This window comes from Cottoperca gobio, chromosome 24 (genome assembly GCF_900634415.1).
Source record: "Cottoperca gobio chromosome 24, fCotGob3.1, whole genome shotgun sequence".
NCBI classification, from domain to species: Eukaryota; Metazoa; Chordata; class Actinopteri; order Perciformes; family Bovichtidae; genus Cottoperca; species Cottoperca gobio.
This window is the reverse complement of record NC_041378.1, coordinates 6,978,345-7,005,292: the sequence shown is the minus strand read 5'-3', so window position 1 is coordinate 7,005,292 and position 26,948 is coordinate 6,978,345. Positions and strand designations below refer to the sequence as shown.

The 26,948-nt window shown below is 40.4% G+C and overlaps 3 protein-coding genes across 4 annotated transcripts; all 3 read left to right on the top strand.

Moving 5' to 3' along the window:
• The first annotated feature begins 4,038 nt into the window (after positions 1-4,038).
• paplnb (papilin b, proteoglycan-like sulfated glycoprotein) lies at positions 4,039-10,442 on the top strand. Its single transcript, XM_029426021.1, has 13 exons — positions 4,039-4,455; positions 5,131-5,213; positions 5,565-5,674; positions 5,983-6,043; positions 6,160-6,262; positions 6,534-6,664; positions 6,810-7,121; positions 7,720-7,896; positions 8,001-8,151; positions 8,241-8,321; positions 8,922-9,069; positions 9,182-9,260; positions 9,801-10,442. Exons 2-13 carry the CDS (start codon positions 5,157-5,159, stop codon positions 10,089-10,091), a joined length of 1,701 nt encoding a protein of 566 aa, XP_029281881.1. The 5' UTR covers positions 4,039-4,455; positions 5,131-5,156; the 3' UTR covers positions 10,092-10,442.
• A 437-nt stretch (positions 10,443-10,879) lies between these two features.
• On the top strand, positions 10,880-13,048 carry erh (ERH mRNA splicing and mitosis factor). Its single transcript, XM_029425336.1, has 4 exons — positions 10,880-11,036; positions 11,506-11,593; positions 12,037-12,157; positions 12,271-13,048. Exons 1-4 carry the CDS (start codon positions 11,034-11,036, stop codon positions 12,371-12,373), a joined length of 315 nt encoding a protein of 104 aa, XP_029281196.1. The 5' UTR covers positions 10,880-11,033; the 3' UTR covers positions 12,374-13,048.
• Positions 13,049-13,352: 304 nt separating this feature from the next.
• On the top strand, positions 13,353-25,911 carry smek1 (SMEK homolog 1, suppressor of mek1 (Dictyostelium)). 2 transcript variants are annotated; one of them, XM_029425225.1, is made up of 15 exons: positions 13,353-14,479; positions 15,286-15,341; positions 15,433-15,531; positions 15,669-16,286; positions 17,441-17,518; positions 17,617-17,733; positions 19,651-19,767; positions 19,865-19,996; positions 20,599-20,701; positions 20,816-20,974; positions 21,106-21,275; positions 21,613-21,752; positions 22,855-23,045; positions 23,776-23,987; positions 24,673-25,911. In XM_029425225.1, the coding sequence occupies exons 1-15, from the start codon at positions 14,338-14,340 to the stop codon at positions 24,799-24,801; spliced, it is 2,463 nt and encodes an 820-aa protein (XP_029281085.1). In that variant the 5' UTR covers positions 13,353-14,337; the 3' UTR covers positions 24,802-25,911. The 2 variants fall into 2 exon arrangements, with proteins under 2 accessions (XP_029281085.1, XP_029281084.1); XM_029425224.1 differs by having other exon boundaries at positions 21,610-21,752.
• The last annotated feature ends 1,037 nt before the right edge of the window (positions 25,912-26,948 follow it).

Below are 26,948 nucleotides of genomic sequence, written 5' to 3'. Positions count from 1 at the left end.
TTATTTATAGCTAATAGTTGAATTTGTATTCTATTGTTTCTGTATATTGCACTTCACTTAAACGATTGCATCTATTTGAAGCAATTGTACTTACAAGATTCTTGCTGTTCGGAGTTGGAGATTGTTTGCACTTTTTGTACGTCGCTTTGGACAAAAGCGTCAGCTAAATGAACTGTCATGTAACGTTCATCATATAAGTGTGAAGATGCCTTTGGCACAGGAACTATACAGATGCTGCCTGTTGCACCTCACAGGACTTAAGTTTCTGTGTGAACGGCAGATAAGCAGCATTCGGTGTCTAAAATAGAAACATCACGACCATCGTCACAGTGAGTGACTAGAGCCGCTGTGAGGTTTGACAAGATCCATGCTTCACATTATCTCCAGCCTGCGTGTTGAAACATCCTGGGTGCTCACAGTTAATAACCACAGGAAAAAGTAAGAGTTTATTTTCTCATTTTATGCCTAAAGGTAATTATGTCTGCTAGAAAATGTGTTTTTGTTGACTAAATCTACATATTTCCAGTGTTTCCTTTATTTTCTTCTGTTGTGTTTATTGTGCGTCTACTGCTACTTATAACTGATACTTCTTTGGTAAATAATATTTTTGCATCCTTGTAATATTTGTTTTTATTATATCAGTTTTGTCGAGATAAAGCTCGATGTGAATATCTAAGAGATCAGAGATTCTTTGCCATATTTTTTGGTATTGAAGCTATATTTCTTTTTTACACACAGACAGTACAAAACAAATATATGCTCCTCCGCTTACCGTGGTGTCTTTGCATTGATCTAAGGTGCAACAAAACAACTATATTATTGCTCTCACTTTGTCTTTTAACACTTTGCTTTACTGTGTGCTCACGTCTACATGTTTCTTCTTTAACAATAATTTAATTGCTGCAGCTAATTAATTAAATTACGACTTACAGCCCTTCTGATACAGCTAAAGTTAACACCGCTGTATTTACCTCTCAGGAAGAGCGTAGTCTTCCCCTGACGCCGGCCCCCCTGCAGCAAGTTGGTTGGCTTTGATAAGAGATTGGAGGTGGTGCGGTCTAGATTTTAACTCCTTATCGTTACAGCCATTTAAAGGGCTGGAGCTTATGCCGGCTCTTTAACTTGTTTTTAAACACGTGGATCGTTCCACTATGTCATTCTATCATTCAATCTGCTGTTGGACATGTTAGAGAACATGTTCATGAATACACTGTCTTCATATGAAATGTTGTGACTTCTGTCTTCTACAAAGATTAATCAAACAAACATATTTAAAGTCATATTTCTTGAACATCAGTAGAGTTCTTCTAAAATGCAGGCAGATGAGCCACAATAATATTTAAGCACCCTTGGCATACCACTTATAAGAATAACTAAAGCATATTATTTCCAAACACTTGAAATGTAAAAATAGATAGAACAGGTGTACTTTTACATTACTTACACACTTCGACTAACTTGAACTAAGTTCACGGTAAATCTCAATTAACACATTCCACATATTTGTTTAAATAAATATAAATAATAAAATAAATGGGCAGGTGTACTGACAGCTACAAACACACATACAATACATTAAAACAGGAACAGCAATACTCGACATATAGCAAAGCACAATTCATAATGATTACAACATTACATAAAACAAAACTTCAGGTTATTATATCTAAAAGAACAATATGTGTCACACACGCACACACACACACACACACACACACACACACACACACACACACAACACACACACACACACACACCACACACACACACACACACACACACACACATACACACACACACACACACACACACACACACACACACACACACACACACACACACACATAGTTAAACACATTTCTGTCTTGAAATACTGCTTAACTTAGTCCCATGTTTCACTGGAGGATACTTTGCTCTAGTATTTCTATACTATGTATATTATACTTTCTATCCTAGTGTTGGTAGAGTATATATTTTTATCATCCTTTAAGAAGCATCCTTTCCCAAATGAGCCATCAGAGGGCGTCATCTCACTTCTTTCTAATAGAACAATTGTCTGCACTTTACACCATGACTTACTGGACTTTTTCATGTACCTTCAAACTACATGTGTGAGGTATTGATTTGCCTTTTGAATGTGGAGTAATCATGGTGAAATGACAGGATTTAGATTTGTGGATTCTTCTCTTACGTAGATTTGTGATGTAGTGAATAAAGATAGTTGTTGATGTTTCGATGCAGCTTTGTTTCCAGAAAATAGCCATGCCATAAGCCAACTGGTGTTACTGTAACTACTCCCACAGATTGACCCAAACACACTGTGAGACGTTCACTATTAGAGCAATGCCTGAGGGCCGAGGCGGCAGGGGATTAGACGGAAGAGAAAAGAGGACAAGGACACCCAGAGATAAATTCACTAGGACAGAAGTTAATCTGTCCACTCAGACAGCCATGACAGTGAAAAGGCTGGGAGGAGGAATAACCTCGTAATTTGATGTCCCGCCTGGAGTGGTGAGGGTGATGCTTGGGATAGCTTCCTTAAATGGATTACAGGAGAGCACGTGTCAGTTAAAGGGCACCTGGATAGACGTACATATACACCTACACACACACACTGTATGCGCAGGTGCACAGGCAGAAAGGCTTATTCAGAAGGTGAGTTTTCACCCCCTGCAAGGAGCTTAAAGTCGTTACCAGCTGAGAGAGACAACAACCTTTTCCTTTTCTTTCAGATATCTGTTTCACTGAAGTCTGACTTGAGTATCAGGTGCCTGAAAGCTGCTACAACAGCAGGATGGAGTCAAATGCAGAGCCAGAGTCTGAGGCCCAGGTTCCAGACGACACCCAGGCGGGCACTTCCACTTCCTCTCTGGACTCGTCCGAGTTTGAGGTAACAAGCGACCGGCTGGAGCAGCTGATGAAGAGCATGGAGGTGCTGCTGTCGGACGTGGAGCAGCTGAGGGGCCACTGCAGCCACCAGGCCACCGAGCTGATGCATGCGGCGGTGGACCTGAGGCAGCAGCAGGAAGAGCTGAAGGAGGGTTACTCTGAGTTGTCCAGAGAGATGCAGGAGATCATCGACACAGTGGACGACCTGTTCAGCACCAAGACTGCCTTCGAAGCCAAAGAGAAGCAAGAACAGAAACTGAACCGGCAGCTCTGAGGGACAGAAAGTGACAGTGACAGTTCTTTTGCTATTTGAGGAGGAAAACAAAACTGTGGGGTCGTGAGGTTGATGGTTTGGATGTGGGAGTCAACATTTGGAAGGGGGGGGGCGGGGGGTTGTTTGTGGTGGGGTGAGATTGATGGTTTTGAAGCAATGCAAATGACATTATATAACATTGTAGTTTGTACTTTTTAGGTCCATATCTGTCAACCACGTCCACTGAAGAATAATGTGTAAAATGCAGTAAATATATGACAATGCATACAGTCTTTAAAAAACAACTATAAAGTCATAAAACATTATGAGCTTAGGGTACAATTTGCTGCATCGCTTTCTTACTATTGCCATGTGCTGCTGTCTTTAACACAAGCAATGACAACACCATAATCTGGAGCTGCGTGTGAGCAAATGATTTAAGATGCCTTCGGCTGTCATCGGTTTCCCCCCCCCCCCCTCTGCCACCCACTAACAAACACACACACACACATCACAGCTATCATTTCCCACCACAAAGGTATTCTTCGTTGACAGTTAAGATTTAAAGTGCGTTGCTCTCGTCAGCCTGGATGGCTCCTCCAGCTTCTTGTTTGCGCTTCTGTTCCTACATCTTCTATATTCTCTTCCCATCCAAGCTCCACTGTGGTTTCTCACTAAAATAAACCTAAATCGAGCCTCAGGGTGATGTTTATCTCCCACCAGCTCCCCTGCTGGGACTTACTGGTCTGTATTTAGTGGTTCTGGGATGTGTGAAAGGGACAATCAGTGGTCAGCAAACTGAAAGAAATCAGTGAATGGGTAACTTCAAGATCTCTTTCATTTTTTTGTGAGTTTCTTATGTAACAGTTTATGCAACTATTAAATTATGTGCACCAAAATATTCTCTTCCTCTTTTTCTGTGTTGGAACAAACAAGGATTTTACTGTTACACAAAAGCACATTTATGTTTTTTGATCTTTTTACTAAAGCACGTGACTGCTAATGAAAGGACTTGATGTAAAACTACAACATACAGGAAGCAGCCTCACAGCCTGAGGGTGCAAACTGGGAAAACCCCTGTTCCAAAAAAATGTTTTATCACAACCTATATTCAAAGATAGAAATAGAAGTCAAAATGTTTTTTTGGGGAGGGAAAACTGTTTATGTGTGGTTGAAAGCTGACACTTTATGGGCTGTGGGTTTGGTGAGCAGCGAGGGTGAGGAGATAGAAAGCTGAGCGCCGGTGCCTACCTTCACTACTGAGGTGCACATCCTTCTGCACTGCTGATCGACCAGACGGGGAATTCAACACGGTAAGACATTACAGGATCCGATGACATTTGTTATGAGCTGTTTGATATATTCAGGTAAAACACTTTTCCGCATTCAATGCACGTGTTAAATATTAGTAAAGAAATCAGCAAGAAATGCAGGTATCATCTGATATACATGCACTGATGGATTTACCATCTACAATAAATAGCATGGAAAGTTTGTACATTTAATCAAGTACTGTATTGAAGTACATATTGGTGGTACTTTATTTTATATTGGTGTCTTTTCTTTTCATGCCACTTTCTACTTCACTACATCTTGTACTTTTTACTCCGCTACATTTATCTGACAGCTTTACACATTAAGATTTTTAAAACACAACGATGCTTACGATGCATATAATATATGATGCTTTATGATAAATTAAAGTAAACCAACTTAATATAAGTGCAGCTTTAAAGGATTAGTCGATTAAAGCGATTAGTTGATCAATGAATGAGTAACAATAATACATTCATATAATATACAGTATATAGTAGTACAACAGTCTCAGGGGACATTTTGTTTAAGTACTTTTACTTTAAGTTAATTTTCCTCATTATATGTACATACTTTTACTTAAGTTAAGGACTTTGACTTGTAACAGTGTGGTATTTCTACATGTCTGAATACTTCCTTCACTACTGGTTTATTTTGCTGCTCGTCTTCATCAGTAGTTCTGCAGTAACTTCTGGTGAAAATGAACATCCTGCAAGTCCTTGGTGTCCTACAGCTGCTGGCTGTACCTGCTCTCACTGTGAGTCTCACTATAATCTCAATATTAATAATATTGTACCATTTCAATGTCCGTGTCAGGAACACGTACTTCAGAACAGACGGAAATAGCAAAGTACAGTATGTCCAAAATCTCAACATAAAAAAAGCACAGCATGTACTTTCTGACACATGTGATGTTTCTATGCCACAGAGAGGGTTTCTGCGACGTGTTGGGGAGCGTTTGTGGCTACATGTTCCAGCTTCTATTTTGGTCTCTCTAGCATGGTCTTGGTGTGTGTTAGTGGTTCGTGGTGGGTTATGATGATGTGTGAGTGCACTCTGTGTTCCAGAGGCTGGGTGAGTAGAATCATTTTTGTTTTCTTCATTTCAGCTGATACGGCCTTCCCATGACTACTGGGGAGAGTTTGGAGCCTATGGGCCGTGCAGCCGCACCTGCGGCACAGGAGTGGCAATGAGAACCAGGAATTGTATCACTTCGAGGTAGGACATAAAGGCGTAGGGGTTATAGGATGGGACGTCTCATCTATTAAAGATTTTACAATGAGGGTCCCTAATGAGGATTTCATTTTGAATAATGGAGATCATTCTTTTAAAATCTTTCCTATCGATCGCTCTCCTTTATCCTGCATTGCCTTTTATATTTTCACAATATGTTATAATCATTTTAAAGTTATGCACATGAGCTGCATTTAAATATTTAAGACATGACCAATAAAGCCAAACACATTTTACAATAAAGAGAGGCATCTGGCTCGCAAGTTAATAGTATTCTTTCCTTTCTCTTACAGGACAGATGGCGGACATAACTGCATAGGATCGTCTAAGTCCTTCCGAACCTGTAACACACAGGTAATTATCCTTAAACAATTTCCGGCCTCTTTGTAATTTGTTTATAATCCACCCACAACCTGTATGTACAAACCTATCCTGAATCATGCCAATAATCCAACATTGTGTCATTGCAGGAATGTCCTGTTGGATCCAGGGACTTCAGGGAGGAGCAGTGCTCCAAGTTCGACAGGTCGGACTTCCAGAGCAAACGCCAGACATGGCTGCCTTATTATGGAGGTATCCCTATTATGTACTGTACAATCACATTAACTGAGTCTGAGGAAAAATCATTCTTCTTTTATTTAACCTCCTTGGATTTCCAGAGGTGTGTTAACAAAGTTGTTAATTGTAGAAAAAGTGACATTTACATAATAGACATTCTGACACTCTCTGTATAGCGCTACAGTATATAGAAAACCCTGGTTCATAGCAGTCAAACAGTTAGCCATACTAAAAGTTAGTGCAGATACTATTTGATGTATTGATCTGTGTACTATTTGTTGTGTAGCATCCAATCCATGTGAGCTGAGCTGTGTCCCAAGAGGAGAGGACTTCTTCTACCGACACAGGCCTGCAGTGGTGGATGGGACACGATGCTATGTGGGCCGCACTGATATCTGTGTGGACGGCATCTGCAGGGTGGGAACAAAAAAAACTGAGATCCACAATATAATGACAGACTTTCCCTATATTGTACTGTTTATCTGTACGATGTCACTGTCTATTTTCCTTAATTAGTAGCACAAGTGCACAGTGTAATTAAAAATAACGCGTCTCTCTCCAGATTCTGGTCCACGGAGAGTTTATGGGCTTGGATGACGACACTAATTCCGTACACTCTGCTGCTCCTGTTGCTCCTCACCCAAGGGAGACGCTGACATACATTTACAAATTCGGTGTCTATGACCAGTGCTCTGCCTCCTGCAATGGAGGCATGCAGTATCGCAGCGTGGAGTGTTGGGTTCAGGACACAGTGAACCCCCATGTGGTGGAAGAGTCTTACTGCATTACCCAGCGCCTGCAGAGGCCACAGAGCCAGCAGGCCTGCAACATGCATCCGTGTGCTGCTGAGTACAGCGTCTCCAGCTTCAGTGTGGTTCGTATCTTACATAAATATATTAATCAATATTCACTTTTGCTGTATTTCTGCACTGCCTAAGGGTGGAAAGACACATCATTATCTTTATCATTGAAAACATTGAGGTTTATGACCGATGTCATCATTTCTTTATTTGTTTGTAACTGGTATGATATTGGAGTCTACGACCTTCTTGACTATGGTCTCATTTATGATCATTTTCCTGAGGTATCAAAATTGATTTCAAGTCAAGTCAATTTGATCTATGTCGCCCAATATCCCAAATCACACATTTGGCTCAGGGGGCTATACAATCTGAACAGAGTGTGAAACCTTCTGTCCCTTTTGACCCTCGCTTCAGATAAGAGAACTCTTAAAGCCTCTTTAAAAATATAGAAAGAAACCTCAGGAAGATTAACGGAGGAGGAATCCCTCTCCCAGGACGGATAACTCGCAATAGATGTTGTGTGTACAGAACAAACCAACATAATAAAATTACATTTTAGTAAATCCATACGACAAAATCAGACAGAGAATGATATATTTGGTAAGGACATATATTAATGCTTATTTTGTGGTGGGACTGACAAAATATCTTGTCGCATATGATGGTCAGTGCTCTGTGACTTGTGGAGAAGGCCAGCAGAAGAGGGAGGTGACCTGTGTGGGGTCGGGAAGTGAACGTCTGTCTGACCAAGCCTGTAGCGGACTGGCAAGACCTCCTTCTGTCCAGGCCTGCCGCAGACCTGCCTGTCACACACACATCACCTGGCATGTGACTGACTACGGACTGGTGGGTGAAATTGGGCAACAACAAACAAAAAAAGTGTTGTGGTGTGGGAAGAAAACTTTGGTCTCTCTTTTTATCTCCACATTAGTCCTGTCTTGTCTCTGCAGTGCACCAGGAGCTGCGGTGGCGGAGTGAGGGAGAGGAGAGTGGCCTGTTTTGATATAGATCTGAACCCCTACCCAGAGGCCCGGTGTGGTGCGGCGAGCAGACCCGCCTCTGTGGAGACATGCAACTCACAGACGTGCCTCACGCCACAAAGTGAGCCAAATCCGAAGCAATCAAACACTCTTTAGGTTTAATTTTCTGTGCTTGTTTTTAATTTAACCAATGCACTTCTTTATCTTTAGTGGTCCCAAGTGTACAGGACCCAAGGGCACACGAAAGCACCACGAGAGGATTCGTGCCCCATGTTCCAGAAGACCCTTCAGGTATGTGTAGAGCATGTGGAGGATGTTTTGTTGAAATTGTATTCCATGCGTGATTTAACATGCAATCATTGGATATGTGTAGCCAAAAGCAGGAGTAAAGAAAACGTAGAAAGAATTTATTTGAGCAGTTATTTGAGCGCAGGTAATACTTATTATTTTCAAGTGAATGCGCCCTCGGGCGATAAAGATGTTGTAATTGTTGCTGTCTATACCATGATTGCACTGCTTTCTCATTGCTTTCTTGTTCCTCATTCCCAAGGCCCAAAGGGATTCTTTTTCTACCTTACCACTGAAAGTCATATTCTTTTTTTCAAACATTATCTTTATCGGTTTAATAACATAACAGCCCAGGGCTGAGTGATGCAACAATGTACAGGAATATAATCACATAGATGGCAGACTAGCTCACCCCTCCCACCTCTACCCACACACATCCGACCCCCTCACTCGTCATTTACATTCTAAAATAAATATCCAGCTGAATTTAACTAATGCCAAATTTAATCCTAAACATTCAAAAAGGGATAACTACATATGTTCACAGGTCCATGTCCATACAGTATGTGCTCGTTTGACTGGGTCTGTGTTTACTTTCTTTAGCTTCCAGACCACATTCAAACATTGCCTACCCTCCTGTGGCTGGTCCTCAATGTGCACTGTCACACTACGGCTGCTGTCCTGACGGCCACACCTCTGCCACGGGGCCCAGGAACGAGGGCTGCTCCAGAGATGACTGTGTTCGCTCCAGGTGACACTGCTCCCTGGATCCAATTCTTGTGAATGAAACTGATGAATGGCATTTTGGCTGAATACAAAGTGTGTCCTTTCTAACATTTAAAGAATAAATCTGTCTTCCTTAGGTATGGCTGTTGTTTGGATGAGGTGACTTCAGCTCAAGGATTTGGAAGGGCTGGATGTCCTGAGTACCTGACAGCTGTGGTAAGAATCACATCCAGCAGGACACTCGTACTGATTTCACAAGTCAAAATGAGTTTATTCTTTATGGATAATGTAGCCTTTGAAAAATATGTAAAGGGTCATCTGTGGCTCTGGAGAAGCCTTGACAAGTCTGAGAAAATAACCTGAGTGATGTTTTAGGTTTCATCAGTGTTAACTTGACTTTAAGTACAAATGTATAACAGAAAGCATGAGTTACAAATCGAGGGAGTGAAGTTTGAAACATAAGGGGAATTCACCAGGAAGGGAAGGTTTGTTGAAACTTTTGAGTTGCATTATGGGAAGAGTAGGATCCTGTTGTTTTTGGAGCTTGACCCATATTAGCGACTACAAATCAGGACAAGTTGGCGTCTGCTGCACACGTTTTGATCATTATTATTTTAATCTATTATTGTAAACACTGTAATACTTCATTTTATAGAACTGGCCCTCTAAATAGTCCCTGTTATATATTTATATTTGCTAAATTTACTGGCTATACAGGAGATTCACTATCTCTCTCTTTCTGAACTTCTTTCTAAGCAACATACACCACCTGCTCCTGCACCTCCATCCACTGGAAATGTGTGCTCCATGCCTCGTGATGAGGGCTCCTGCGATACTTGGAAGGTCCGCTTCTTCTACGACTCTGGTACTGGCAAATGTACTGAGTTCTGGTATGGAAGCTGCCAGGGCAATGCTAATAACTTTCTGTCCTTGGAAGCATGTCAGAGAGAGTGCGGGGGTGTTGTGATGAGGGAAACCCCACCTCCATCTCGCAGAGGGACCCCAAGGAGAGGGACACCCAGCGGTGCTTTGAGGGCGATGGCGTAACCATGATGCTCAACACTAATACCTCCAAATCAGTGCCGTCTCCATGACACTAATCATATGATCTTTGTACACACGTAGTATTTACATATATGACACACACAAACATGTATTGTAAAACTTACCACATCCTACCTTTCATTTAAACATCAGACTTTAGAAATGAACTAAATAGTCTCACATTATATCTGACACAATCCCAGCTCATAGTTCTAATTGTGTTGTCTGTTTGTATTTTGTTTATGATGCTCAGTATATTCACTTATATATTTTGCCCTTTAGATCATATACAATAAAATAATGCCAATGTGATTACCCAAGTTAAATTATAAACCTAATCAATAAATGTTCAGCTATCCGGTAACCTTGAAAAAAATGGTGTTTGTCTTTGTCTCCACTTGTTTTTGCAATGTTTCCAAAAATGTACTTACCTTAATTTGACATCCTTTTTATTAAACTATTGGTCTGCAAACAGCTATAACATTATAATACTAGTTACACATTAATCATCAATGTAGTACAATAATCATAATCTAGTAATAAAATATGTTGCAATATAACTCTGGCGGGAGCAATATTACTTTTGAAACTTATTTACCTGATAACCAAGTTCTTATACTAGAATTTTACTTGTAATTATTTTTACTTAAGTAAAGGATATACATACTTATTTCACCACAGACAAAATGTTATAATACACATTAAGAAATACAACGGATCCTGGGTTAGGGTTAGTTTTAAGGTCATACTTTTATTTTGACACAAACACTTTATTTTGAAGGCACCTCACTTTACAACCGGAAAAAAACGTATTTCATTTCCTCTGAATATTTTCCTCAAACAGCTGGCTACATCGCACGGGGAATTGAGAAGCAATAAAACAGCTTTCCTTTTGCAGTTTTTCATTTCCAACAAATATTCGGTGTCTACAGTCCGCAATAAAACATGGTAAGACTGTTTTGTTTTAGATTTTAACAGGCAAAAACACGCAGTACTCGCTGTATTAGCTCCTGTTAAGCCATCATAGCTAACGCTAAGCTAACAAGCTACGAGGCTAACGTTTACTAACGTTACTCGGTCAAACGTGTATTTTGCCCTATAGTCTTCTGTTGCGATGAACATATAACATTAACAATTAATTAGCTCATCTTTGTTTGTAGTCTTAAATGTGGATTAAGTTACTCATGTGGGACATTTTGAGAAAGAAAATAGCTCTTACGTTAACGTTATAGTCAGTGATGCGATCTAAATAATCACCGTGCATCGCCTGTTTGAAGACCTCTGGGAGAAGATTACTCCTAATGTTTAGCGTTTCTGAGCAAAAGATAAATCTGGGCATGAATAATTCAAGTGATATGGTGTAATATAATGAGATGGCATTATTGTGTGTATTTATTGTTATTGCTCATCTTTACAGTCGCACACAATTTTGCTTGTCCAACCAACCAAGAGACCTGAGGGCCGCACATATGCTGACTATGAGTCAGTGAATGAATGTATGGAGGGTGAGTCTTCAGCTGTTAGATAGTTTTCACGAATAAGTCACGGTGCTGTTTTGTCTGTACCTTTTGGTGTATTTAGTGTAGTCTAAACTTATATTTTGTTTTAAGTACCAAAAGAAACATTACATTTTTATTCAAACAATGCACAGCGACATGTTGGAACACACAACATGCACAATAAACTGCAGTTGAACCTATAAGAGTTCATTCATAGTTTTAAAATTGTATTCCTTTCATTAAAATGTTCTTATTTCTCCTGTCTCCTTTGTAATTGGTTGTTATTTACTTAGTCTCTCGGACTAACCTTCTTTAAATTGTTGTGAAAGCTGCTTTATTTTGTAAATTAGGTTTATTGTTATTGCTGCCATTTTCGCTATTTTCATTTTGATGCACACTTGTGGAAATAGTTTTGCCTCTATTCAGCATGTCCTGCACCTCTCTTCCAGGTGTTTGCAAAATGTATGAAGAGCATCTTAAGAGGATGAATCCAAACAGTCCCTCCATCACTTACGACATAAGTCAGTTGTTTGACTTTATTGACGACTTGGCCGACCTGAGCTGTCTTGTGTAAGTATGATTTGGCTGGTAAATGCCTATTGATTTGAATGAAAAAATCAACCTTGCATTGAATGTAATGTGTTGATTACTTCCAGTAAAAATATTCAATTTTTTTTATACAGGTACAGAGCTGACACTCAAACATACCAACCATACAACAAAGACTGGATCAAGGAGAAGATATATGTCCTGCTGCGGCGTCAGGCTCAGCAGGCAGCAAAGTAAAGGCACCAGTTAGGAGTTGTCCTGCTACACACACCTGGAAGGAGTTTATGCTGCACTATTTCCACAGCGTCTTGAAGATCTGTGTATAAGGACAACATTGTCAGTTTGACAAGGGAAGGGTTTACATATTATACTGTACATGGGGCAAGGAAGGGGTTTGAAAACTGATTAAGTCAGAAAGTTGGGGCTTTATATAGAAATGGAGTCATGCTGGGCAGCCTATGTATGTTTGTAATTTGTTACACTAAGGTCAGGGTGGGGCTAATGGCTGCAAGGATTAACTTATTGATGGAGAGTGATCCGTGCATGGAGAAATGCTCCATGGGCTAGCTAAAAACTATTTTTTCTTTGTCAAATTTGTAGTAGTATGAGTTACGTTTCCCTAAAAGTTGTAACATTTTTTTATATACCTTTTGATGGGTAGTTGGATTTGGACATGCTGTTGATTTTGAATGCAGGTGATTTTATTTTCGAATGAGATGAACAATCTGCAGAATGACCAACTCGTTGTTGTAACTGATCCCAGAAGATTTATTTTCCATATTCTATCTATTATTTTTGTTACTTTATCCTACCCATCATGATGTAAAATGCTGTTTTTGTAAACGTTTTGATTTAAGCTAACCTTGTTTCTGTTTTCTTTGATTTAAACAAAAATAAACTATTGTTTTCTGACTGGTCTCCGCTCTTAAATGTACAACCATTATCACTATGAGGAATACATGTTCCTGTTTATTCAGTGTCTCAGTATATAAATAGCTGCTTGACAAGGATCTACATTTGGATCCATGTGTGAAATTATTGGATTATCTGTTTAATATTATGCCGAGTGGCTGGATGGTAAATTATATGAAAAGTAAAGGTCAGATTGATGCTGGATTCCTGCTGATCCCTTAGAAATTGAATTTCTGGGCTGTTATGTTACTGTCTCTTTAAATGTGGCGGGCTGCCCTGTTGTTGCTGTACTGGAAACCCCGTACTGACTCTGAAGGGACCCAAGATGGCTGATTACTCACGGGGGGGGCAGTTAGCAATTATCTGAGCAAGACGTCGGGAATGAATGGCAAATAGCATTATAATGTAAAGCGTAACCTTCAAGTAATTATACGACTACAGTTTGTTGGTTTCCATAATTTTTGGGATGCATGTATACCAAAAAGGGAAGAGTGGTCTCTCCGCGGCCCCGAGCCAGAACATGGCGGAACACTTGGAGAAGAAATAGCAGCTAACGCTAGCTAGCTGGCGTATTATTCAGACATAATTAGAAACATTAGTGCAGGGTAAACACGTTGTCTGCGATCGGCAAGTGTGAAATAGTGTTATCGGTGCACCGCTCTGGTCATTTGTCTTCAAGTGGTTGTTAAACGTTGAATATGTTGAGCGTAGGCAGTTAGCGTACTAGCTAGCTAGTTAACTCGTTAGGTTTTCTAGCTAACGTAACTGGCTAACGTTGCCCGCAAGCGTACACACTGTACTAATAAGCAGGCGGATTGTTTTGGGGGCCAGAGGTCGTAACGTTGGGGCTTGTTCTGAATACTCCTCTGTCAACTGTGTGCTCCGACCTCCCAATGTCTGTCAGTGCTTGTTTAGTCGATTAACATGTTAGCTAACGTCAATGCCCTCCGCACTGTAAATTAGACGGTCGTTAGCTTGCTACAATGGCTGATATTGTGTGGTGCGTTGCCTACAACAATAATAAGTTTTAAGGCAGCTCGTTATAATAATCAGATATTGTAGTTTGAATCGATCGGGGAATCTTTTCGTCCGGGTGTACCGCTTTTAAGCTCCTTCAAAGAACTGATAGCTTGGTTGACCCCTCACACTAGTTAAGTTGGTACTGCATTGTAGAAGTGACCAGGTGTAAAATAAGTGAATTGAAGTTGTGGCGTTACTAGGTGAAGCAGACACCCTGTAAAATCAAAGAAGTTCCGGAAGGGGGAAACCGGTCACAACTACCTGCCAGGATGACGGACACTCGTCGACGAGTCAAAGTCTATACCCTCAATGAGGACAGACAGTGGGATGACCGTGGGACCGGGCACGTCTCTTCGGGCTATGTGGAGCGTTTGAAAGGCACGTCGCTGCTGGTGCGAGCAGAGAGTGATGGTAAGGCGAAGTAAATATCTAAGGCAAGTGTGTCAAACTCACTTTCACTGAGAGCCACACAGGGAAATGAGAATCACATCAAGGTTCCAGACATGTATAGTTTATTGACGTGCTTTTATTTGATACTTTTTATTTATTTATATACAATATCTTTGATTATATTGTTGTATGTCCCATTAGCCATCATAGCACCTAGTCGAGCAAAAATAATGCATTCTGAGTGGGCTAACATACAGCCAACTCACACATTCTGTTACAGGGGCCTGATTATGACAAGTCAATTGTTGCATGGGACAAAAAAAACAACATAAAAACATTGATCATGTTTTAATATTTTTTTTACCTTTTGATAATGTGAGCATGTCCCCTACAACCTAGCCTTCTGGCATGCATTCATCTACGACATAGAACCCTAAAAATTACAAATAAACTTTGCAGTTAAGCAAAACTCATACAGCCTATTTCACAGGCCTAAATGTAAATCGCATCAATGTTTCCAAGCTCGTCAATTCTTCTTCAGCTACAACTAGGAGGGACAACATTTATTGAGATCCTAAATTGATGTGTGAGCCAGACCCTTCAGGCATTGAGCCAACTTGGAGATCACTTGCGAGTATTAGCCTCTGTTAAAGTTGCTCAATAATTACTATATACAAACGATACTGTTTCACACACTTTCTTTTAACCAACTATCAGCTAGGAACCATGCGTTTAACCCTCACTTGTATGTAGCAAATATTCGTAACTTACCTTACTCATGAGTAATTTTACACACTTGTGCGTCAACTTTGTTTTTAACCTGACAGGTTCCCTACTGCTGGAGTCCAAAATCAATCCAAACACAGCCTACCAGAAACAACAGGTCCGTACACAGTGCAGGATACTCTTCTAGAATATGGATTTTCCTTCTCTGTGTCCTGATTTGTAAATGTTCTTGTTTTTCCTTTGGAAAGGATACATTGATAGTATGGTCAGAGGCTGAGAATTATGATCTGGCACTAAGCTTCCAGGAGAAGGCTGGCTGTGATGAAATCTGGGAGAAAATATGCCAGGTAACTGCACTTATCTTTGTATTGGTGTGTGTTTGTCTGCTGCATCTGTGTATGCATTTGATATCAAGTGTATTTGTGTTTTCCTGGTGATAGTTTCTGCAATATCCTACATCTGTCATTTGTTTGTCTTTGTTAAGGTGCAGGGAAAGGACCCATCAGTGGACATCACCCAGGATGTGGTGGACGAGTCTGAGGAGGAACGCTTTGACGACATGTCATCGCCAGGTCTGGAGTTACCACCATGTGAACTAAATCGCTTGGAGGACCTGGCTGAGCTGGTGGCCTCCTCACTCCCATCACCACTGCGGCGCGAGAAACTGGCACTGGCTGTGGAGAATGAGGGCTACATTCGCAAGCTCCTGGAAATGTTCCGCGTGTGTGAGGATTTGGAGAACAGAGAGGGACTTCACCACCTGTATGAAATCATTAAAGGCATCTTCCTGCTCAATCGTACTGCACTCTTTGAGGTTATGTTCTCTGAGGAGTGCATCATGGACGTCATTGGTTGTCTGGAGTTTGATCCAGCACTCTCGCAGCCACGGCGGCATCGGGAGTTTCTATCTAAGACAGCCCGCTTTAAGGAGGTGATCCCCATCTCTGATCCTGAACTGCGTCAGAAAATACACCAGACTTATCGGGTGCAGTACATTCAGGACATGGTTCTGCCAACGCCCTCTGTTTTTGAGGAAAACATGCTGTCCACCCTGCACTCCTTCATCTTCTTCAACAAGGTGGAGATTGTGGGCATGCTACAGGTGAGAGAGGCAGACATGTATTATAAGGTTTGCTAGTGAAGGATATTTGTTATTTTCAAATAAGATGTGTGTGTGTGCACCATATTTTCACTTTTAAAATGTTCTCATTTCAAAAGCAAATGATTCATATGTATATCGATATTTTTAATAGTTTTTATGTTGTGAGGACTGGAAATTACAATAATTGTAGGATTGTACAAAGGTTTTATTTCTGGCTGATGTGCTTTACCCAGTCTGAGTTTGTCTGCTAGTCTTTTATGGTCATGTGACCTTTGTGTTTTTGTACTGTGTCAACTCAGCAGTGTTTATGTATGGCTGTCTCCATAGAGATGGAGAAGTGTTGTGTAAATCAGTTATGCTGCGCTAGAGGAAAACTGGAACTGGCACGCTGTTGACTCTGGTACACGGTGCTATGTGAAGTTCTGAAGTCAAACACTACTGATAAAGACCTTTTTCTACCATAAGACCTTGTTACCTTGTTACATGAACAGACCAAGTGTATTATATCTGTGTATTTATTTAAACTAGCACTTCATACTGGATTGTAGATAATATTGAACTGAACTGATTTTGTCAGTGAAAGAAATTGATGTAAATAACCCCATCACAACAATCCAGTTTTTTAAAACTTTTATATACAGTAGATTTTCTTTAATGTAAACTGCAATGGTTCCAAATAACAGTAGACAAATATGTGTTTATTATTTATGGTTGTAAATTGAATCTAAAAAGGTGTTTGTAGAGACAAATTACGTCACACTATAACTTCAAAATCAGTCACTGGTAAATATGGTGGATGTTAGATTAAAATAGATATTTATTGTCCACCGGGATAGAACTGTGTCTGGCTCACCAAACACAAGAAACAACAAGTTAGTGAGTAAAGTTAAACACATAGACACGATCATATTACACATTAAAACGGTTCATGTCAATGTCTGTGGCTTTAATATTTTGTTATTTTTGTTTCCTGGTTATTTGTATCTGACTCGTATCATTGTAGATCAACAGCAACTTTGTTAGGATATATTCAACAGAGTGCACAATTGGCTCTAGATAAGTGTCACAGGTGATTTTTCCATATCCTGATTAGTTGCCCCTTTTATGTATGTGATCCTCCCCCCTTCTCATCTTTCCTCCCTTTTTGATGTCAGGACGATGAGAAGTTCCTGACTGACCTCTTTGCACAGCTAACAGATGAGGCTACAGATGACGACAAAAGACATGAACTGGTATGCAACCTTTTATCAAAGATTATTTATCAAATATTGCTCTCATTTTTTCCCTCCTCCCTTGTTTTATAGAGCCATGTTTTGTTTCTTCCTCATAGGTGAACTTCCTAAAGGAATTCTGTGCATTCTCACAAACATTACAACCTCAAAACAGAGACGCCTTCTTCAAGACATTGTCAAACATGGGCATTCTACCTGCACTAGAGGTCATACTGGTGAGTGCAGCAACCGTAACATAAATTAGAATTACGTTCATTGGGCAAGTTTGCTCAGACCTACAAGGAATTTGGCTTTTGTTGTTGGTAGCTTTGGTAGTGGGATGAGCTTCTTTTGGATTCGGATCATGGAATGTCCCTTGAAAAAAATGGAAAGTTGAATGAAGTGACATTCAAAACAAGAAACAACTCAATATTGTCAGTGAAGATGATATAAGAGTGTTGCCATTATGTTGCTACAATTGTGCATTTGTTCCATACAATGCTATTTGGTTTCCATGGATTGTGCACACCACAAGAACACATTAAACTGGTGATAAATTACGTTGTGTTGTGACTGAGGAGCAGGTTTTATGAGTTGCTTTATTGTATGCGCAGCTCTTGTTGGAAGTCAATGACATTAAAAACTAGTTTAAGGGTATTTAAGTGATTTTCATTATGACCATGACACAGCTTTTTTGTTTATTGAACAAGCAGATGAAATTATTGGACTGCAATAAAACAAACCAAATATTGTTTTTGACTGTATAATGTTAAATCTTGAGGTTTGCTATACATTGAACATGCATAGTTGAGCACACACAAAAATAAAAAACAATCCTAAAGGTGGCTGCTGCAGGTTGTCGTTGTATTTGGTCTGAAGAAAGGAGCATCTGCTGGTTTGGATTGTATTAACCTCTGAGTTCTTCTCCCAAGTCTTATCAAACACTTGAACTGGTCTAATCATATCTGGTTGTATTTCTGTCTGGAGAGTACGCTCTCTCTCTCTTTGTACATTCAGAGGTAGCAAGGCCACATTCCTGATCATTCATGTGTAGATGTAATGCCGCCCAGAATGTTGATATTGCAAAAGTCTCTGGCTCTTCAGATGCAAAACATAAGAATAATAGATGAGCTGCAATTTGTGTAGTGGTCTATGTTATATATTATATTATATATATTTATATTTCTGTGGTTTTGGGGTGGGAAGTTTACAAATTGAAAAAAGGGGATGCTCTTGTAACACTTTTCATTAAAGGAAGATTTACGTAGAGATGCACAGATTGCAACTTTCTTTTTCTAAATCTGACCTGTCCAATCAGATCTTTGCCGATTCCTAATTTCTTTCTTTCAAAGAACTATAATTGACAGCATACACAAACGTTTCTGTCACTTTTCTTGTCAAAACTAAGGTTATCGCTCCACAGCTTATTTTGCAGGTGTAGGTGCAGATGTTACAAACTCCAAGCTTCATATCTTCTTAACTCAGTTGAAGAACTTCCACATCGTCGACATGATGCGTGTTTGTGTGTGTGTGGCTGTACAGTGTGCCGCAGCTGCTGCTGTGTGCGATCCATCACATGGGTCTATGTGTGGCTGGGCCGTTACTGTCTGCTGCTGTGTGTGACATAAAACCATCATGCAGCGCTTGTGGTTATAGCAGTGACTTTACTTTTACTACCACACCAGTGACCGCAGAAGAATGAACGATTAGCCAGCCAAATTGTTCTCAAACACCACAAACCAGCAGGTCTTCCTGCATCTCGGCAGCCTCTGAGCATGCATTGGTTATGTTCTTGTTTAAATATCCTGACTGATTAAACTTTGTGAAAAACCTTGTAATGCATAACACTTCCAGGTCAGGGAAAAATATCAGATTAAAACATCAAACGGTACACAACAAAACAAACACATGCTCATATGTTGAGATGTTTACTTGTTACACATTTACACATTCAGACATTTGTGAGAGTAATGCACCATTACACACAAACCCATAGAAGTAAAGTAAGAATAAAGGAAGAAATGATCAGTGTCGGTGAAATGATATGCAGTTTGGTCCTTTTTTTGATGATCTCTGTTGTCTCCGTTTTGTATTGAGAATAACACAAATCTTTTTCGATCTACTGACAAATATAATTGCATTTCATCAAACAGGGAATGGATGACGTTCAGGTGCGTGGGGCAGCCACAGATATTTTCTCTTATCTGGTGGAGTACAACCCCTCCATGGTACGAGAGTTTGTGATGCAGGAGTCTCAGCAGAATGATGACGTGAGTATATGAACAAAGTCAGCAAGAAATATCAGCGAATGATATTCATCATCATGACGAGTGTCACGTTACTAATGATTATTTATTTGTCTTCCAGGACATCCTCCTGATCAACCTGATCATAGAACACATGATCTGTGATACAGACCCAGAGCTCGGTGGAGCGGTGCAACTGATGGGTCTGCTGCGGACTCTTGTGGACCCTGAAAACATGCTGGCTACTGCAAATGTGAGTTTACCTTCTATTCTTAAATACGTCAGTTTATTCGGACGATGACTTGGCGGTCAACCTGAGTACTTGATACTTGGACAAAGCTTGTCCAGAAGCACTTCTGAACGTTTTTGTTTTGCTGTTATTGTGAGAAGTGGAGGCGTTGCTTGCGCAATTCAGTTCAATCAAACTGGATAAAGAAAAATAACCTTTTATGGTCCTTCAATTTAATTTTAAAAGATGCAAGAGTGAAGACTCTACCAAAGAGTTAGGCAGCACTGGAAGGACGGGGTTATTACAAGCAGCAATGGGAGGTGGTGTTGTACATCTGGAAGTGCCACGTTCACTTCTGTACATGTAAAATACAAACATGTGATCCAGATGCAGCGTACAGATACAATAGTCATACAAAAAAACATCAACAAAATATCCAAACCGCTGGACTTTCCTGCTAATCAAGTTCCTCTGCAGTAGCTGAAAACATTGGTGGCTGGCTGGGGCTCTGGGCCAGAGCTCTGCATCATGGTTTTAGTGTAGCATACTGTAAAAAATGTAATTGTTGTTGATCTCAAAGTCGTGTTACTCTGTAAAAAATGTGTTCTCCCATTTTTACTTTCTAGAAAACAGAAAAGACAGAGTTCCTGAGCTTCTTCTACAAGCACTGTATGCACGTCCTCTCAGCTCCACTGCTGGCCAACACCACAGACGAAAAACCTAGCAAAGGTAATGTAAACTGTGTGTGTGTGCGCGTGTGTGTGTGCGTGTCGGTTTTGTAATCAAACTTTGAGATTATTGCACATGTATATCACTTACTACTTCCATTCTTTCTTCTATTAGATGATTTTCAAACTTCCCAGTTACTGGCCTTGATTTTGGAGCTGTTGACATTCTGTGTTGAGCACCACACCTATCACATAAAGAACTACATCATCAACAAGGACATTCTCAGGAGGGTACTGGTGCTCACTGCCTCTCAGCACGCCTTCCTGGCACTATGTGAGTCACATATAATCACCTTTTGACACCTGTCAACTGGGACGCCGTTAAACTTTTTTTTTAAAGCAAATTTTGATTATAAATGAATTTTGTTTTGAGCTCAATATTCATCCAGATTATTCTGTGCCCAGGTGCTCTACGCTTCATGCGGAGGATCATTGGTCTGAAGGATGAATTCTACAATCGCTACATCATGAGAAACTTTCTCTTCGAGCCGGTCATCAAGGCCTTCCTCAATAACGGCTCACGCTACAATCTCATGAACTCGGCCATCATTGAGATGTTTGAGTATGTCCGTGTGGTGAGTATTTTCTTTAATTTTCCCACATTATTATTTCTTAACAGTTTTATAAAACAAATATTTTGGGCAAATGATAGGGTAATCTTAAGTAAAAAAAGGCCGTCAAATCCCATCACCAAATGTGATAAATTGTGGAACATACAACATTTTATTGATTTTACTTTAACTTGTTTGGTGTGTTCTCCTCTCTTTCTTTCTCATGCTCATGTTCTCCACACCTTATTCCTCCTCTTCTGGCTCTCTGTCCTAAAACTCTAAACTACTCGTCTTCCATACTTTTCCCCTACTACTGTGTCTCTACACTCCTCTTTCTCTCTACTCCCATTGCCCCTAGGAGGACGTGAAGTCTCTCACAGCTCATATAGTAGAGAACTACTGGAAAGCTCTGGAGGATGTTGACTATGTCCAAACGTTCAAGGGCCTAAAGCTGCGGTATGAACAGCAGCGAGAGAGGCAAGACAACCCCAAACTGGATAGGTGAGAAATCCAAGGCTGCACTACTATTACTGCTACTGCTACTGCTACTACTACTGCTACTATTACTGCTACTGCTACTACTATTACGACTACGACTACTATTACTAATACTGCTACTACTATTACGACTACTACTACTATTACTAATACTGCTACTACTATTACGACTACGACTACTATTACTAATACTGCTACTACTATTACGACTACTACTACTACTATTACTACTGCAACTGCTACTATTACTGCTACTATTACTGCTACTGCTACTATTACTATTACTGCTACTACTATTACTACTATTACGACTACTACTACTATTACTAATACTACTACTACTACTACTACTATTACTACTATTACACCATCACTAATGATTTAATGAGTGAGGCAATCCTTTGTCTGTGACTGTCTCACAACAAATGGAAAGAACAAGGTCAGTGTAAAAGTGTTAAAATGACCAACAAGTGTCGTCTTGTTTTAATATTGTCCACTTTATTTGCACACTTGTTGTGCTACAGGTTTCTCAGTTAAAGGGAATGAGTGCTGTGACTGGCCGAGATTGTGCAATGAACCAGTTACTCATCTGTGACTCTGACTGAAGTTCACACAGTCAAGAGCTTCACACTTATCATGTTGCCGCAACTTAAACTCGCATACTTGCCAACACCCACGGGTGTTTCCTTTTTTTTAAGCTGTACTTTGAGCCTCTGATTTGTTTTTGTTTTGTTAATCAACCACTACACACGGCAATCAGTCGGGAACGGTTCATGCTTATTCTGCTGCTCTTTTTTATACCAATGTGTGGGCTTACACAATGTTTTTATCACTAACATTTCATATGCTTGTGGTTTACAGCTACAATTTAAATGCAATTACAATACACACAGCTGCATTATATCATACCTCTGTTTGGTCCCGGTAGATGAGACTGAATGTTTTGTCCATACATGTGTGTGGAATAGTTTTTGACTACACCTGTAAATCATGTAATGCATGAAAACATCATACACCAAGGACTTGACCAAAACTACCTTTCATAATATTTAAGAAAGTGAAAGTATTTTGTCTTCTGACCTCTAAGCGGTGCTTTATACTCCAGCATGCGCTCCATCCTGAGGAACCACCGCTTCCGTCGGGATGCACGGACGCTGGAGGATGAAGAGGAGATGTGGTTCAACACAGATGAGGATGACCTCGAGGATGGTGAGGCAGTGGTTCCTCCCTCTGACAAGATGAAAAGCGAGGAAGACCTCATGGAGCCTATAAGCAAGTTCATGGAGAGAAAGAAATGTACGTATTGAAATGCATTGTTTTCCACCTTCACTAGATACTTTGGGGTGAAACTGGTTGGAGAAAATCACATCTTGTTGATATTTATTACAGGACAGAATATTTGTCGTAATAATGTTGGTTCATGGCTGATGCACTTTTTATGACGGTTATCAGTGTGAGAAAGATCTAGGAGGGATTACTATCAGGACAAAGTTCACATAGCTTTATCTACAGGCTCTAAATACTCATCTGCAATTAGTCAACATGCCATTTTAAAAGATAACCTTTTGCCATAAACTTTCTGATGTTGTTAAAGTGCTACTTTAGGTGCAGTCATGATAAATGTTCAGTGCATCTCACTACAGTTATTAAGAGGGAAAATATGTATTTTGAGGGGAACTGTCCCGTATGTCTCCCTTTTTAGAATATAATGTACAGAAAACTGTAGTTGCATGTTCTGGCTTGATGAAACGTGGTTGTAATTGAGCACATTCAGTCACTCAGAAACATTTACTTCTACACACACAAGTTAGGTCTGTTAAGATGGTTGAGCCGGGCCTTTTTCTAGAAACACTCGTTGGGTTAAACACACAATACGTTCCCGTAACAAAAAGGAAATGTTTCCTTGTAAAAAGAAGTCGTGGTTACAGAAGATGCATTTTGTTCACTCATGAAATTGTAAAACATTTTTGTTAAATGGAGAGAGTGACCATTTCTTGTTTACCACTCCCTCTCGCCCCCCCCCCAGTGAAAGACACAGACGACAAAGACGTACTGGGGAAGTCGAGCTTATCAGGCCGGCAGAACCCTAGCTTCAAGCTCTCCTTCTCCGGCGCCACTAAAACCAGCCTGTCCAGCCCTCCTTCATCTGCCTCATTGAACCCAGGTTCTCCGGGATCACCAGGCTCTCCAGGCTCAGGGGCACGGAGCTCACCCTCCACCACAACTGTAACCACAAAGGTACCTGTCAGCATAAAGTTGTAGATCTTTAACCTAAGTTGTGTTCTGGGAGGACAGTCCACTTATCTTCAGTGTTAACAGTTTACAGACGAAGCCAGACATAATTTTGCTTTAACTATGAATCTTCCCACCGCTATCCTTGTTGTGTGTTACAAAGAATTGTCATCGCCACCAGCGTGCAATAGGACTGTACACACGTTGTATTTGTTAGCTTTATTTAGACTGGAGGGAGGGAGGGAGACAGACTACGGGTGTCCCATAAACACATCCATGTGATTTACCGCAGAAGTCAGATTTAAAATGATTGCATTAACAAAGACGGCAACATCACGTCACTAAAAGAGCAAAATGATCAAATGATAATGATGCACAAGAGAAACATAACGACGGTAACGAAGCGATGAATTGAGACAAAATACGGGGGGTGCTTTGTGCGTTGAGATGTTTCCCACAATTGATGGATTTCTGTGGAGAGCCATAGAAACAAAACGCACTACATGATGACTTCCAGAGATCTTCTGTAAAAACACTACATGGACACACGCCTTTAAAGTTTCCCGTCTGATTCATTTGCAGGTAGTATTGCTTAGCAAGCCAGAAGAATACCTGGAGGCTGGTATTATTATCCCGACTAAATTATACTTTTAAGTGTGTGACTAATTGGTGTGTCTTTTGTCTTCTTAAGGGAGGTTTAGTGGGACTGGTGGACTATCCGGATGATGACGACGACGAGGAGGAGGAGGAAGAGGAGGAGGATGTGGAGAGTAAAGAGGACCCTCTGCCACCTTCGAAGAAGTCCAAACTGAGTTCCTAAAGAAGCTTCACTGTCTCTGCTTTGCTCCGCTCTGCTCAGACAGTTTCAGCGCATAGACTTTACACAGGAATGATCAAACTTGTAAACAAATTGAATGAATGAAAAGCCACCCCCTCGCCGTCAGTGGGTGGCCACAAGAGGAGCAGACTGTGAACGGATACGAAGCCTCCTCAGACTAGCCCACTTCATACAAGTGCCAATCAGGAAACCAGGAGTGAAAAACCGTCTGAAACGTGGAGCGGACGGGTGAAAGTTGGGGGAGAAAAGATCGCACTCAATTCATCGTCGGCAGACTCGGACAGTATGACACGGGTTGGAGTTTGGTTATTTAGCAACTTGAGGAAAAGAACACACACGAAAACACATGTACACGCCGACTGAAATCCCAGAGAGCTCGCAAGCTCAGACCATAACCCACTGCCCCCCCCCCCCCCGCCCCCCACTCAGGGAAGGACATCACAGCGGCCCAAACGGGTCGGCCAATTCAGACCCAGAACCACCACTCGCACCCCCCATCCCCCCTTCCCTAGAATTCGTGTTCCTCCGTTTTTCTTTCTACTTCTTTTTCTCCTCTGCTCTTTCTCCCTTTCTTTGTCTGTTGCTTTTTTGTCACTTCTTTTTTTTTTTTTTTAAGTTAGTATATAGGACCAGACGGGAGGCAGCATGTTGCAAAGAGCTGTCCTTGTTGTCGTTTGATGATGTCATCCGTGTCGTCGTTCCTCAGCGGACGTTCTTTCTCTGAAGAGAAAAAAAGCCAGCAGTTTCTTCATTATTTTGTTTTTGTTCTCTACTCGTCTCAATCGTTCTCCTGTTTTTTGTAAATGACGACAAAAAAGACCTGCCTTTAAATGTTCAGGACGTTTTCAGTCACACTTGAACAGGTTTTTAAAGACCTCCGTAGGTGAGCTAGTTTTACCCTTTTTGCCCTTTGAAACTGCAGATGTTTTGGAGAATTTGTAATCCCGTCTTGATTAAAGATTGAGTGGAATTCTAGATGTGATGAATTTTGTCATATCTTTTTATTTTATTTTCATTTTACATGAGTGTACACATAGCTGTTCAGAATATTTGGGACCATTAAAATGATCTTTGCTGTAAGATGTCCTAATACCTCAGGTGTCTCCTTGCTGCATCGTGCTGTTTTTCATCAGTCTGGGTTTCCTTGGCACTACAAGAAGTTGACCCCTATAATTGTAGCACAGAAGGTGCCGTTGGGTTCAACAAACTATTATCAGGCCACTCGACTCCAAACTCTGAAGGTTAAAGACTTCCAATCGCACCCTGAAACTGTAAAAATGGGAACTTTTAGAAAACATTTGAATAGTTTGAAACATGTTATTCCCAACAAAGTGATGTAAAAGCATGTAGACGACACAATATATGGTCCGATTTTCTCGTACTAGGACAAACATGATTTGACTCCACTTTCAAGATGAATTTCACACCTATCTTGGAGTTCTTCCAGGATAAAAATAAATGTCATTTATATTGTGAAAATCAGGTTTACTTCTACATTTAGTTCCTTTTATGGGCAGACCTCAGTAGCTGATGTCTTTATCATCCACCAGGTGGAACCATAAGTCCATAAAAGAAACGTGTTGCCTGTCCCTTTTGTAACTGACAGTAAATATGTTTGGGAGGGTGTCAATTTAGCACTCCCTCGGTTAACACTGTCTGAAAATTTAAGTGAACATTTGATTCATATATTGCCCATGACATGGCTCTGGTGCTGTCGTTACAGTTATTATATATAACAATTATATCAATACTGCTTTAGCAAAGATGGACGGGTATCTTTTGTAGGTAATGTAATAAAGTGGCAGATTGATCCTCTTGGCTTGTCACATTCATCATGATGGTAAGTGTTCAAAAAAAGGCACTGCATCACTATAAACTCAAATATGATGATCTAATTAAATATTGAATCATAACTCTACAATCCTCCACGTTGACTAACGCAGTAATTTCACATTCTGGAGTAATAACACGATTATACCAACAAGTGCTCTTTATTTAGAAGATTATTGAAAGTTGTCTTCATGTGCGTATGATTCATTTCACCTACATGTTTAACTGTGTAACATTGTTTTGCTCATAATTACTGTTATTCAGTTTGATAAAAGGTCGAGTCGACATACTCTTTCAGT